The following is a 14,180-nucleotide window of genomic DNA, read 5'->3' on the forward strand; positions in this document are numbered from 1 at the left end:
CACCCGAGTGCGGTTCTATTTCTTCATGGAGGCAGAGACTTGCATTGCTGATTTTGATCCGACGCTTGTATTAAAAAACGATACATCTCCGTGATTTTCTGATGAATGCGCCGTCTGAGAAAAATTACATGTGACTGTCCCCATAGGCCATCACCGGTACAAGTGTTATCCGTGAAAATCATGGATAGCACTGGTACGAGAAACCTGGATGTCTGAATGAGGTCGTGAGTGTAGGTAATATTTTAAGGCTTTGCCCCCTGAAGACAAAAAGTGTGCATAAATCCGGACTACTAATCTGACAGACTCATGCATTCATCTCATTTAAAAGGGTTTTCCCATGAACAAAGTACATTTTAATTAATGGATCTTGGAATAATAATTGGATGTTAAAAAAAAAGTGATCCTGTACTATGATAATGTTCCATTGCATAACTCATGTATGATAAGAGACTATACAGATGAAACAGCAGGAGCTCACTACTGCTCCTTTTTGAGGTGACACATTTCCCTGTATGTTTTATCACAGAAGCTAGTGTTTTTTGCTGAGTCACAAGTGCTGTGCGCTCATCATAAAGCAAGTCAGCGACATATAAGCTCAGTGGCTGCTAGAGCTCCTTTGTCACTCTCTTGATTTATGATGAGCTCAGAGGCTGGAGACGTGGCAGAAATACTCACTCCTGTGATAAAACAGGCAGGGAAATGTGTTCTCTAATAAAATAGCAGCTTTAAGCCATTGTTGCTTTGTCTGTATATTCACTTATCATAAGTGACTTATACTATCTCCTCTGGCCAGAAGCTGTGGTATGTGAAGACCATGAACTGGAGCAGCTCTATATGGTCAGACACAGCCATTACACAGTACACAACAGGAGCACATTTACTGTATAAGACTGTCTCAGCACAGGAACATTTTTTAACACATCCAATTGTGGAACTTATTATTATTCCAATATCTGGTAATTTAAAAATGTACTTTTTTTTTCGACAACTCCTTTATGAAATGTAACACTACATTTCACCTGCAGAGGAAATGGCTGTGAGGCTTCCCCCAGAAACTAGCTGATTTTAGGAGGGGGAAAATGTTACCAGTCAGAAATTTTCCCTACAGGCTGTAGCACCCTTTGATGAGACAACCCTTTAAGTATTCAGCGAGATTAAAGGGACACCCTGTGTTTTATAGCAATACTAATGGAGAGAGAATATAACAAAATATCCATAGGTCTAGTAATACATTTTCCATAGGATCCTGAAAATCTTTACACCCTCTTTGAATCTATCTTTTCTCTGAAACCCCGCAGAGTTAAACATGCTTATCTGCAGCTGCGCAGCCGGGCTCGGATTTATATTGCCAGTAGTTGGGCAATGTCAATATGATGACATGATCCCTTTAAAGGGATTTTTCACAAAAATGCACTGAATGAACAATAAGTGAATACTGGTATCATAATAGATGGATAAACAGAATTTGTACGTACCTCAGTGACGATGGTGGAGGAGAAGACACTCCGATCATAAACCCAACCATCTTTACAAGGTTCAGTTTCCTTCTTGAAAGTACCGTTTTTCCAATAAAGATGCTCAGAATTCGTGAACCGCATGCACCTCTTGGAATTTTGATCCTCATCCCGTGGTATGAATGCACCCAAGTTACTTTGGTTAGAATTAATTGTGGAGTTATCCACACCCGGTATCCAACAGCGGTGCGCCGGTATCGCAGCAGTAAAATTTTGAAGAAAGCTATGAGAAGCCATAAAAGTCATTGGGATCAAAAGCATTGCAGTGTTGATCACCTGAAATCTTCCTAGCCCCCCAACAATTTCTAGGACGTCATTAAACCCCATTATAATTCACTTTCTAGTTTGTGCCCCCCCTGCTGTTGACAGTAAAGAAGAAAATAAAAATTGAAATTTGCCAGTCCAATAGTGGATTTATAGCTCTACCTCCAAGGGGTCAAACTATATTAAGTACCCAAAATTGCTGCCCGGACTGTGTCTGTCTTGACACTGTGTAAGGCACCGGTGATATTCTCTGTGCCATAAATATGGACCAGACTAAGTGAAGAGGGAGGAGAACCGCTCATGTGTGTAATGGCCAATTCCTCATGTTGCAATGTTATTTCTGGAAAAGTTAATTTTTGGCTAGTTAAAACAGATTGATTACAGATATGGATGAAAGGCTACTGGCCATCAGCAATAATTTATACAGTTAAAGAGCTACTGAATGCCAATGAAGAACGGATATATCACCAGCTGTATTCATTGCTAACTTTGTAGCGATGAGTCTCGCATCGTAAGTGTGGAGAAGATGGAAAACTTAATTTCTCCATCTTCTCCATTGTTTGAGTCCACAGATGACATCAGTGTGCAGCCCGATGTTTCACACGCACCCATAGTCTTGTATTGGTGCGCGTGATCCGAATTCCAGAGCCGCTCGCGGAATGCTGCTATGTTTTTCTCATGCTAAATCGGCATGAGAAAAAAATGAGCAGATCTGCACCGCCTCACAGTATAACACTGGTCCGAGAGCTGTCTGATAAAACATCGGAGAGCACTCGGCTGTTTTGTACGCTTGTGTGAGCGAGCCCTTAAAAACAAAATCCAGTTATTATACTTTATTTTCTTTTTTTTTTTTAAATAATGTTCCTATTAGCATTTTTCAGATTACAAAAAAGCATAAAAGTATAAAAAAAAGGAAAAAGAGTAATAAATGGTTGATTTGACTAAAGAGAACCCATTCTATACAGTGACATGTAAAAGTTTAGGAACCCCTGGTCAAAATTACTGTAATTGTAAACAGTTAAGCAAGTTAAACATGAAATGATCGCTAAAAGGCCTAAAGTTAAAGGTGACACATTTCCTCTGTATTTTAGGCAATATATATAGTATTTTTTTAAATTAAAAACAAAACAAAAAAGAAAATGAGCCGATGCAAAAGTTTGGGCACTCTGCATGGTTAGTACCAAGTAGCACCCACTTTTGCAAATATCACATCTTGTAAACGCTTTTTGTAGCCAGGCAAGAGGCTTTCAATTTTTATTCGAGGGATTTTCATCCATTCTTCCTTGGACAATTCTTCCAGTGCTGTGAGATTCCTTAGTCCTCTTGCATCCTCTGCTATTTTGAGGTCTAGCCACAGATTTTCAATGATGTTCAGATCAGGGGACTGTGAGGGCCATTGTAAAACCTTCAGCACAAGCCTTTTGATGTAGTCTATTGTAGATTTTGACGAGTGTTTAGGACCATTATCCATTTGTAGAAGCCATCCTATTTTCAACTTCACTTTTTATTTAGATGATGTTATGTTTGCATCAAGAATTTGTTGAAATTGAATCCATTCTTCCCTCTACCCAAGAAATGTTACCTGTTCCATTAGCTGCAACACAACCCCAAAGCATGATTGATCCACCCCCATGCTTAATAGTTGGTGAGATGTTCTTTTCCTGAAATTCTGTGCCCTTTTTTCACAAATCATTGTGGTAGAAGAGGTCTATTTTAACCTCATCGGTCCACACAACTTGTGTCCAAAATGCATCAGGCTTGTTTAGATATTCTTTTGCATACTTCTGATGCTGAATTTTATGGTGAGGACGCAGAAGAGGTTTTCTTCTGATGACTGTTCCATGAAGGCCATATTTGTGCGGGTGTCTCTGAAGAGTAGAACAATGTGTCACAATCCCAGTGTAACGCTGTGATGGTCTTTGGTAAAGAAGGGGATCCTCAAACTGTCGTCTTTAACTGGGAATCTAACTATTCCTGTCCCAGGGGTACTCTTGCAGGTAGAGAAGCCCAAGTCTCTGACTTTACTATGCGCCTGTTAAACCCTAATCTGTCCATTCCCCCACACCATGAGGCCTGGGACAGAAATTAAAGGTAAACAAGACACAAACACAAAACAGGGATAACAGAAAGGAACATACAGGTGCTTCTCACAAAATTAGAATATCATCAAAAAGTTAATTTATTTCAGTTCTGCAATACAAAAAGTGAAACTCATATATTATATAGAGTCATTATACACAGAGTGATCTATTTCACGTGTTTATTTCTGTTAATGTTGATGATTACGGCTTACAGCCAATGAAAACCCAAAAGTCATTATCTCAGTAAATTAGAATAATTTATAACACCAGCTTGAAAAATGATTTTAAAATCTGAAATGTTATCCTACTGAAATGTATGTTCAGTAAATGCACTCAATACTTGGTCGGGGCTTCTTTTGCATCAATTACTGCATCAATGCGGCGTGGCATGGAGGCGATCAGCCTGTGGCACTGCTGAGGGGTTATGGAATCCCAGGTTGCTTTGATAGCAGCCTTCAGCTCGTCAGCATTGTGGGGTCTGGTGTCTCTCATCTTCCTCTTGACAATACACCCATAGATTCTCTATAGGGTTAAGGTCAGGCGAGTTTGCTGCCAATCAAGCACAGTGATACTGTTGTTTGTAAACCAGGTATTGGTACTTTTGGCAGCGTGGACAGGAGCCAAGTCCTGCTGGAGAATGAAATCTCCATCTCCAAAAAGCTTGTCGGCAGAGGGAAGAATGAAGTGCTCTAAAATTTCCTGGTAGACCGCCGCGCTGACTTTGGTCTTGATAAAACCCAGTGGACCTACACCAGCAGATGACATGGATCCCCAAACCATCACTGATTGTGGAAACTTCACACTAGACCTCAAGCAGCTTGGATTGTGGCCTGTCCACTCTTCCTCCAGACTCTGGGACCTTGATTTCCAAGGACTAGTGTGAAGTAGAGAGGTATATAAAGGATAGAAATGTACAAACCAAATGGGAATAGGACAATGAAGAAAGCATACACCCAAAAACAGCACGCAATAATCTCCAGTAGCAACAACGATCTCCAATTTAAGGCAGCTGCTTAGAAGAACTCATGGATTCAGATTTTTGGCACAAGGTTTGAGGAGGCTGGGTTTTCATAAAGCATCACCTGGCCTTTCCTAACGATGATGGTGAACAAGCCATAATCCTAACAGGCTAATTAAGGTTTGAAATCTTAGTCAAAGTTATCTGAGCACATACAGTAATTGCCCAAACTTTTGCATTAGCCCATTTTCCTTTTTGTATTTTTTAAAAGGAAAGGTGTCATCTTTAACTTTAGGCCTTTTAGAGATCATTTCATCTTCAACTTGCTTAACTATTCACAGTAACAGTAATTTTGACAAGAGCCGAAAACATTAAGTGCGCATGAGCCCGTAGTAGGTCAAACCATAGTACGCAGGCGCGGGCTGTGATTTCAAGTCAATAAAAGGAGGACAGTGAGCAGCAGTCAGGGGGAGGGAGGGAGAGGCCCAAAACCACGCTCAAGTTTTTTGGGGGTATACAGGGGCAGTCATGGGGTTATATAAGCATTTGTGGAATGCACCATAGGCGCTGAATAAGGTGATAGTTTTAGCTGATATATGACAACACTGGTGACAGGGTCGCTTTAAGGCCGGATGCCGGATGCACTATAGCCTGATGTTGGTTCTCGGGCAGTGCACACTGCGCATGCCCGAGAACTCTTGTCACAGCGCAGGCGCCGGCATTCAAATCAGGAGGCAGCGACGCACAGGGGCATCATGCTGGACGGACGGTGGGCGGCGTCGAGGCCTTGGACAGGCATGATGGACGGATGGTAGGCAACTGATACAGGGGGACACAACATACCTATGGGACACATTACAGGTATGAAGAGCTATTTATAAAAGTCGATATTTCAGCGTTACTGTGGGTCAGAAACGGAAGAGCCACCTTCACAGATGCAGCGTTAGTGCTGCTGAAGGTGGCTCTTTAACTGAAAAACGCCCAGGGGGTGACAGGTTCCCTTTAATTGATTATATACACGGAGGATAAACAAACTTTAAAAACACTAAAATGAAATAATAAATCTAGGTCAACCCCTCCCAAATTATGATATGTAGACCCAGCTGACAACACATATGTGTAAGAAGAAGTTTGAAAATAATGGTAAGAAATGAGCTATCAAAATCAAAATGAAAAAGAAAGAAAAGATTATATTCCTAGGACTAAGCGTGTGGGTCAGAGTTCCGCATGTTTCGCCATTAATTCGGCTTCACCAGGGGTCAGGGACATCTATAAATGTTACCTGGTTGCATTGTACGTAAGTTCTATATGCTTGAAGAGCATCTTATTTTGATGGAATAAGGTACTTGTCTTTTACACAACACGCAATTAAAGTATCATTTTCAGGAGCCCAAATGTTGCCCGAGAGTCTAATCCATATCTAAATCAATTTAGTTTTCAGAGTCAAGTTCCAGGTACGGACTGGGACCAAAATTCAGCTCTGGCATTTGAAATCACACAGGCCCATGTTGTCCCCGTCCCCAAGCACCAAATGGCATATATTACTAATATTACCCTGAATGGAGGAAAGCAAGATTTACTACAAGACTAATATTTCTATTGATACCCATGGCCTGCTGGGGTAAGTGATGGAGTCAGCAATTCCATGCTTCGTCACAACCCATAACAGTAAAACTCTGATTCTGTTAACAATGTAGCAGACAAGGCCCTTCTGGCGTTTGCCAGAATTGCTAGTCCAAAGAAAAGGGGGAGACAGGGCGCTTCCAATGCGTAGGTCTGTATGGAAAGTAGATGAGTGCACAGCAAGTGTTAGGCTCACCTGATAGGGTTGTGAGAGTCACAACACCTATAATCGCATAAAACAGCTGCAGCAGTCTGCACAAGGTCCAAGGACTTGGTACAAAGAGAAGGCTGGTAGTGCAATAAGAGACTGCGCTGCTGTGGTAGAATTCAAGGTATCTTTATTGCCAACGCGTTTCCTGAGCCAGTCCCAGCTCACTTCATCAGGGCATCCCTGCCCTGATGAAGTGAGCTGGGACTGGCTCAGGAAACGCGTTGGCAATAAAGATACCTTGAATTCTACCACAGCAGCGCAGTCTCTTATTGCACTACCAGCCTTCTCTTTGTACCAAGAATTGCTAGTCCGGCATTCTATTTTCCACCATCAGTGATTATGTTACTAGATGGTGGCCCGATTCTAACGCATTGGGTATTCTAGAATATGGCCATCGCCATCAGGGGCTTATCTACAGCATTCTGTAATGCTGTAGATAAGCCCCCGATGAAAACTGAAAGATAAGAAAAACATGTTATATTATACTTACCGGGGAGCGGGGGTGCTGAGTGTCACGTCCGGTCCGGCGCCCCCTATCTTCATACGATGACATCCTCCTCCTTACTTCTCCTTTGGCTCCTGCGCAGGCGTACTTTATCTGCCCTGTTGAGGGCAGAGCAGAGTACTGCAGTGTCCAGGCGCCGGGAAAGGTCAGAGAGGTCCGGCACCTGCGCACTGCAGTACTTTACTGTGCTCTCAATAGGGCAGAGCAGTGCGCCTGCGCAGGAGCCGAGGGAGAAGAAAGGAGGAGGACATCATCGTATGAAGATGGGAAGTGCCGGACCGGACGGAGACACCCACCGGACCGCCCCCCAGATTAGTATAATCCAACTTGTTTTTCTTCTCTTTCAGGTTTCATCGGGGCTTATCTACAGCATTACAGAATGCTGTAGATAAGACCCTGATGGCGGTGACTGCGATGACCCGCAGCAACCGTTGGGAGATCAGCAGCTAGTGCCACAGATCTCCCGACGGTAGCGGTGGCATGCGTCATTCGAATTCCTCGCCAATTCGCGGCCAGACTGTGCCGGTCACTGATTGGTCGCGCCCGGCCGACCGCAACCAATCGGCGACACGGGATTTCCGTTACAGACAGAATTAGACGATTATATAGTAGATGTGTGCAATGGTCCCCGATTCCTAACCTGCTATTACTATGAAAATAAAAGGTCTTTGTCAAAGGTAATAATTCAGTTCAGATATCCTTATTTTACTGATTCTTTTTGGTTCAGTCGAAGGAGTGTGGAGGCAGGAGACTATAACTTGGGGGTTGGAAGCAGCTCCGGTGATAAGGACGTGGCAGCAGGGTTCTGTAGGCATCGGGTGACGCGGTTGTGGTCACATGGTGGCTGGGCCCTCCTGATCGCCACCGTCAGTGCCATCTTGGGCTCCTGTGAACTGTGGGTTCCCATATACTGTATATTTGTGAAACAACAGTGATCTCGTCCAGCACTCAATCTCCAAATTTCCTTAATGCCGTCACTAAGAACCGTACATATTTCTAGGTTCGAAATGGGTAGGATTTTATACCGAGGACGCTTATAAACCTGCGATTTTTGTATCTTTTTAATGGATCAATAAAGCTCTTACTGTACTAGGAAAACTGGAGATGGAGAGCTGGACAAGACTTCTGGTTTTTTCTTCTTCACGTGTTCTATTATCCCTCCAACTGGGATGAAGTTTCTGTGAAGTCAAAGCGTTTCTCATCAGATGATTATGTTTTGTGATTAGTGCGATATTGTATTTTACAGTATAAGACATTAAATAAATATATAGATGTCTCCTGCACATAAGGAATGATTAAAAAAAATTCCCTGGTCACTAAGAGGTTAATGAATCGTGACATTACCCCAGCACTGCCGGGCCACAGGCGTCTACTTCCGCCCCTGCCGCTGCACTACACTCCGGCCTCCGTACACACTGCCTCGCTAGAGCCGCCAATCACACAGCTCCTTCCTCTCTGCCTTCTCCATATACTACGTCAGACTTCCAACCACGCCCATTGGTGCCTTAGCAACGCGTCGCTGATTGGCCGCCTGTCAGGACAACGCGTCCTGTTGCCGCGCGCGCCGTCAGTACAATGTGTGAGCGCGGGAAATTCCACCCGGTCCGGACAGTGTGAAGATTATTACCGTACTGCTGTGTGTAGCAGCACAGGTACCGGACACCTGTTGTCAGAGTCGTGTAGGGAGCGCAGTGACCAGCCTTGTCTCCGGATCTCCCCGCAGAGGCCCAGATGCTATGCTGTGCTGGCTTGGGGCTACGACTGCTGTGTGGGGGGTGTACGTGGGGCTGCGGCCGCTGTCTGGGGGGGGGGGTGTACGTGGGGCTGCGGCCGCTGTGTGTGGGGGGGTGTACGTGGGGCTGCGGCCGCTGTGTGTGTGGGGGGGGTGTACGTGGGGCTGCGGCCGCTGTGTGTGTGGGGGGGTGTACGTGGGGCTGCGGCCGCTGTCTGGGGGGGGGGGTGTACGTGGGGCTGCGGCCGCTGTGTGTGGGGGGGTGTACGTGGGGCTGCGGCCGCTGTGTGTGTGGGGGGGTGTACGTGGGGCTGCGGCCGCTGTCTGGGGGGGGGGTGTACGTGGGGCTGCGGTCGCTGTGTGTGTGGGGGGGTGTACGTGGGGCTGCGGCCGCTGTCTGGGGGGTGTGTACGTGGGGCTGCGGCCGCTGTGTGTGGGGGGGTGTACGTGGGGCTGCGGCCGCTGTGTGTGTGGGGGGGTGTACGTGGGGCTGCGGCCGCTGTGTGTGTGGGGGGGTGTACGTGGGGCTGCGGCCGCTGTGTGTGTGGGGGGGTGTACGTGGGGCTGCGGCCGCTGTGTGTGTGGGGGGGTGTACGTGGGGCTGCGGCCGCTGTGTGTGTGGGGGGGTGTACGTGGGGCTGCGGCCGCTGTGTGTGTGGGGGGGTGTACGTGGGGCTGCGGCCGCTGTGTGTGTGGGGGGGTGTACGTGGGGCTGCGGCCGCTGTGTGTGTGGGGGGGTGTACGTGGGGCTGCGGCCGCTGTGTGTGTGGGGGGGTGTACGTGGGGCTGCGGCCGCTGTGTGTGTGGGGGGGTGTACGTGGGGCTGCGGCCGCTGTGTGTGTGGGGGGGTGTACGTGGGGCTGCGGCCGCTGTGTGTGTGGGGGGGTGTACGTGGGGCTGCGGCCGCTGTGTGTGTGGGGGGGTGTACGTGGGGCTGCGGCCGCTGTGTGTGTGGGGGGTGTACCTGGGGCTGCGGCCGCCGTGTGTGTGGGGGGTGTACCTGGGGCTGCGGCCGCCGTGTGTGTGGGGGGTGTACGTGGGGCTGCGGCCGCCGTGTGTGTGTGTGGGGGGTGTACGTGGGGCTGCGGCCGCCGTGTGTGTGGGGGGTGTACCTGGGGCTGCGGCCGCCGTGTGTGTGGGGGGGTGTACCTGGGGCTGCGGCCGCCGTGTGTGGGGGGGGTGTACCTGGGGCTGCGGCCGCCGTGTGTGGGGGGGTGTACCTGGGGCTGCGGCCGCTGTGTGTGTGTGTGTGTACCTGGGGCCGCGGCCGCCGTGTGTGTGTGGGGGGTGTACCTGGGGCTGCCGCCGTGTGTGTGTGGGGGGTGTACCTGGGGCTGCCGCCGTGTGTGTGTGTGGGGGGTGTACGTGGGGCTGCGGCCGCCGTGTGTGTGGGGGGTGTACCTGGGGCTGCGGCCGCCGTGTGTGTGGGGGGGTGTACCTGGGGCTGCGGCCGCCGTGTGTGGGGGGGGTGTACCTGGGGCTGCGGCCGCCGTGTGTGGGGGGGTGTACCTGGGGCTGCGGCCGCTGTGTGTGTGTGTGTGTACCTGGGGCCGCGGCCGCCGTGTGTGTGTGGGGGGTGTACCTGGGGCTGCCGCCGTGTGTGTGTGGGGGGTGTACCTGGGGCTGCCGCCGTGTGTGTGTGGGGGGTGTACCTGGGGCTGCGGCCGCCGTGTGTGTGTGGGGGGTGTACCTGGGGCTGCCGCCGTGTGTGTGTGGGGGGTGTACCTGGGGCCGCGGCCGCCGTGTGTGGGGGGGGGTGTACCTGGGGCTGCGGCCGCCGTGTGTGTGGGGGGTGTACCTGGGGCTGCGGCCGCCGTGTGTGTGTGTGGGGGTGTACCTGGGGCTGCGGCCGCCGTGTGTGTGTGTGTGTGTGTGTGTGTGTGTGTGTGTGTACCTGGGGCCGCGGCCGCCGTGTGTGGGGGGGGTGTACCTGGGGCCGCGGCCGCCGTGTGTGGGGGGGGTGTACCTGGGGCCGCGGCCGCCGTGTGTGTGTGGGGGGTGTACCTGGGGCTGCGGCCGCCGTGTGTGGGGGGGGTGTACCTGGGGCTGCGGCCGCCGTGTGTGGGGGGGGTGTACCTGGGGCTGCGGCCGCCGTGTGTGTGTGTGTGTGTACCTGGGGCCGCGGCCGCCGTGTGTGTGGGGGGTGTACCTGGGGCTGCGGCCGCCGTGTGTGTGTGTGTGTGGGGGGTGTACCTGGGGCTGCCGCCGTGTGTGTGTGTGGGGGGTGTACCTGGGGCTGCGGCCGCCGTGTGTGTGTGGGGGTGTACCTGGGGCTGCGGCCGCCGTGTGTGTGGGGGGGTGTACCTGGGGCTGCGGCCGCCGTGTGTGTGTGGGGGGTGTACCTGGGGCTGCTGCTGTGGGGAGAGTGTACGTGAGGCTGCGGCCACTGTGGGGTGTCCTTGGGGCTGTGTGGGGTGTACATGGGGCTGCAGCCGCTGTGTGTGTAGGGGTATATGGGGCTGTGGCCGCTGTGGTGAGGGGGAATAATCGTGTCCCTGTGTGTTTTCAGGCCTTTGGTTGCCCGCTGTGTCGGCGTCATGCCTGTGTCCTTGGAGAGACTCCGGGAAGAATTGTCCGTCTTCGATTTCAGTGTGAATCTTGAAGATGAAGATCTATCAGAGAAATGTAAGGATGATGGTGGTGGTGATACGTCCGAGCCACGGTGCAGCAGATCTTTGGATATATTTTTAATAGTTTCCTATAGGGGGTAATTTTAGTATCTGAATAGCCCCTGCCTTTGCCTGTGGGACCACCAGAGGGTGCCGTGCACGTCCAGGGGCGATAACTGGTTGGTACAGAGTCCCCGGCCGCTGGTAATGCTCCTGTCTCCTGACAAAACCAAAACTGTTCTTTACTTCCCCTCACCGGGACAAGTGTTGAGTGTCCACTGCTGCTCCCCGATGTCTGTTGTCTGCATTCACAATGGTATGGTGACATGATAGTTCTACCTTTTTAGGAAGCAATTATCTTGTCACCATACCATTATCTCTGTTTGCAAGTCCAAAAAGATCCACTTGTGATCTCCCTTCTTGATCTCCAGCATTCTGGACATTCCTAAGTTTTGCACAGTGAAGTTCCTTCTTGTCTGCTACCATTGTCTGTCCTATGAATCATGTATATGACATTTGTTTGTGTATAAAAATATTTAAAATCTATTCAATGTCTTCGGTACAGAATGTGTCCATTGATTAGGTATAAGCCGCATATATTTAAATATATATTTTTTTATTTATACTGTTTAGTTCTGATGAAGGCTGTATAATTGGCCGAAACGTCAAAAATCCTTTCTCTTTCGTCTCATTGGGGGACACATGAACTGTGGGTGCGTGCTGCTGCCACTAGGAGGTTGACACTATGCCATGAAAAAACTGTTAACTCTGCCTCCGCAGTATACACCCCTCCGACAGGCTGTAGGACAATCAGTTTTGCTTAGTGTCAGCAGGAGGTGGAGAGGGGTCTCTCGCAGACCCATGCCTATCCTAATGTGCGTCGTTCCTTTTCAGGTAACCATGGAGGGATACAGAGTAGATCTGCATCTGAACTCCCAGACTGGGATTATGAGTACGGTGTGTACTGCCACCCCGTATCCTCATAGATCCCATTAGCACGACCCTAAAAAGGACTCGTGTTCAGGTGACCGCTCCTGGTCCTGACCGTCGTCTCCCATCACTTGCCCTCCAGAGCCTGATGATCGAGAGAGACGCCCTGCAGAAAAGGTTTGGGACAGCAATCTTTTCATGCAGTCAACCGACCCCTGTTACTGGAGAAGCTGGAGGTGAGAGGCTGCAGCTTTTATATTTGGGTCATCAACAGCCTGCGCTAGAGAGCAGGTGTAAGGCCGGTTTCACATTTGCGTTTCAGGGCGCAGCGACGGCCTGCGCACGGCCGCCGCTAAGCCCCGCCCCTGCCGCGCTTCCGCCTGTAGCTCCGCCTATCGGCGCAAGACGCTGCATGCGTCCTGCGTCCCCTATCTTTATCACTGGGGACGCAGGCCGTGCGCAGTATGCGTTTGGTGTCGCATGTGTCCTTTTGACGGTGCGCCGACCAGCGCCAAACGCAATCTGTTGCAATTTGGTTGCGCTCGGTGCACTGTCAAAAGGACGCATGCGCCGCCAAACGCTGCGCACGGCCTGCGTCCCCAGTGATAAAGATAGGGGATGCATGCAGCGTCATGCGCCGATAGGCGGAGCTACTGGCGGAGGCGTGGCAAAGGGCGGGGCTTAGCGGCGGCCGTGCGCAGGCCGTCGCTGCGCCCTGAAACGCAAATGTGAAACTGGCCTAACCCCCTGTCTTTCCTGCCAGAGCTCCCTGGAGCAGGATGAGGCCGCTGTTGTAAATTTGCTTTTTAGCCTACCTCTGGTTACTAGTGAAGGTAGTGGAGCTGGTTATATTGACAGAGGGGTCACGAGTTCTCTTTCTGGGCTCCCTCTGGGGGTTACTGGAGGTAATAGAGCTGATCTAATTAATAAAGGCCTGCCACCTTATAATGAGGAGGACGATTGAAGATCTGGATTTAAGACAGCCGACTCCCTCTATCCCTGCTGGTGATTTTTTCCTGCCTCCTGAGGTCTTGGTTTCCAGCTCAGTCCCTGCATGCTCAGCTAAGTGTTCTTTTGCTATTGTTCACATTTGATCTGGTTTTGTCTATTTCAGTTTGTGGTCAGCCAGCTCCGTCTGGGGCTGTGCTGAATTTCCATCCTTATGTTACTGCTTGTGCCAGTTTGTTTTTGTCCCTTATTAGATTAGCCTCTTTTTGCTCTGCTTTCAGAAAAAAACAGAGTGCTGATATAGTGGGCGAAGTCGTGTGACTTCAGTATTTTTCTGTCAGACGTGTTGGACATTTTTTGCAGGGTTTTTTGCGTGATTGCAGACAGTGTCTTTCCTGTCCTGTCTAGTTAGTGTGGGCCCCATCGTTTGCTCAGTCTATTTTTTTTTCCTGCGTTTGTGTTTTCATCTTGTCTCACCGACAATATACAGTTGTGGCCAAAAGTATTCACACCCTTGCAATTTTGTCAGATAATACTCAGTTTCTTCCTGAAAATGATTGCAATCACAAATTCTTTGGTATTATTATCTTCATTTAATTTGTCTTAGCTGAAAAAAACACAAAAGAGAATGAAGCAAAACATTGATAATTTCACACAAAACTCCAAAAATGGGCCAGACAAAAGTATTGGCACCCTCAGCCTAATACTTGGTTGCACAACCTTTAGCCAAAATAACTGCGACCAACCGCTTCCGGTAACCATCAATGAGTTTCTTACAATGCTCTGCTGGAATTTTAGACCATTC

At 49.5% G+C, this 14,180-nt stretch overlaps 1 protein-coding gene across 3 annotated transcripts in view; it reads left to right on the forward strand.

Annotated features, from left to right (window-relative positions):
- The first annotated feature begins 8,666 nt into the window (after positions 1-8,666).
- Positions 8,667-14,180, forward strand: part of POLA2 (DNA polymerase alpha 2, accessory subunit) — a 117,912-nt gene continuing 112,398 nt past the window's right edge. For 2 of the 3 annotated variants that reach the window (XM_073554518.1, XM_073554516.1), the window contains exons 1-2: positions 8,801-8,933; positions 11,398-11,513. In XM_073554518.1, the coding sequence (XP_073410619.1) occupies positions 8,893-8,933; positions 11,398-11,513 (157 nt within the window). In that variant the 5' untranslated portion in view covers positions 8,801-8,892. Of the gene's footprint in view, positions 8,934-11,397; positions 11,514-14,180 lie in introns of all 3 variants that reach the window. The other variant, XM_073554517.1, reaches the window with a different exon arrangement.

This window comes from Dendrobates tinctorius, unplaced genomic scaffold (assembly GCF_039654945.1).
Source record: "Dendrobates tinctorius isolate UK_male_01 unplaced genomic scaffold, ASM3965494v1 ptg000211l, whole genome shotgun sequence".
Classification (NCBI taxonomy): domain Eukaryota; kingdom Metazoa; phylum Chordata; class Amphibia; order Anura; family Dendrobatidae; genus Dendrobates; species Dendrobates tinctorius.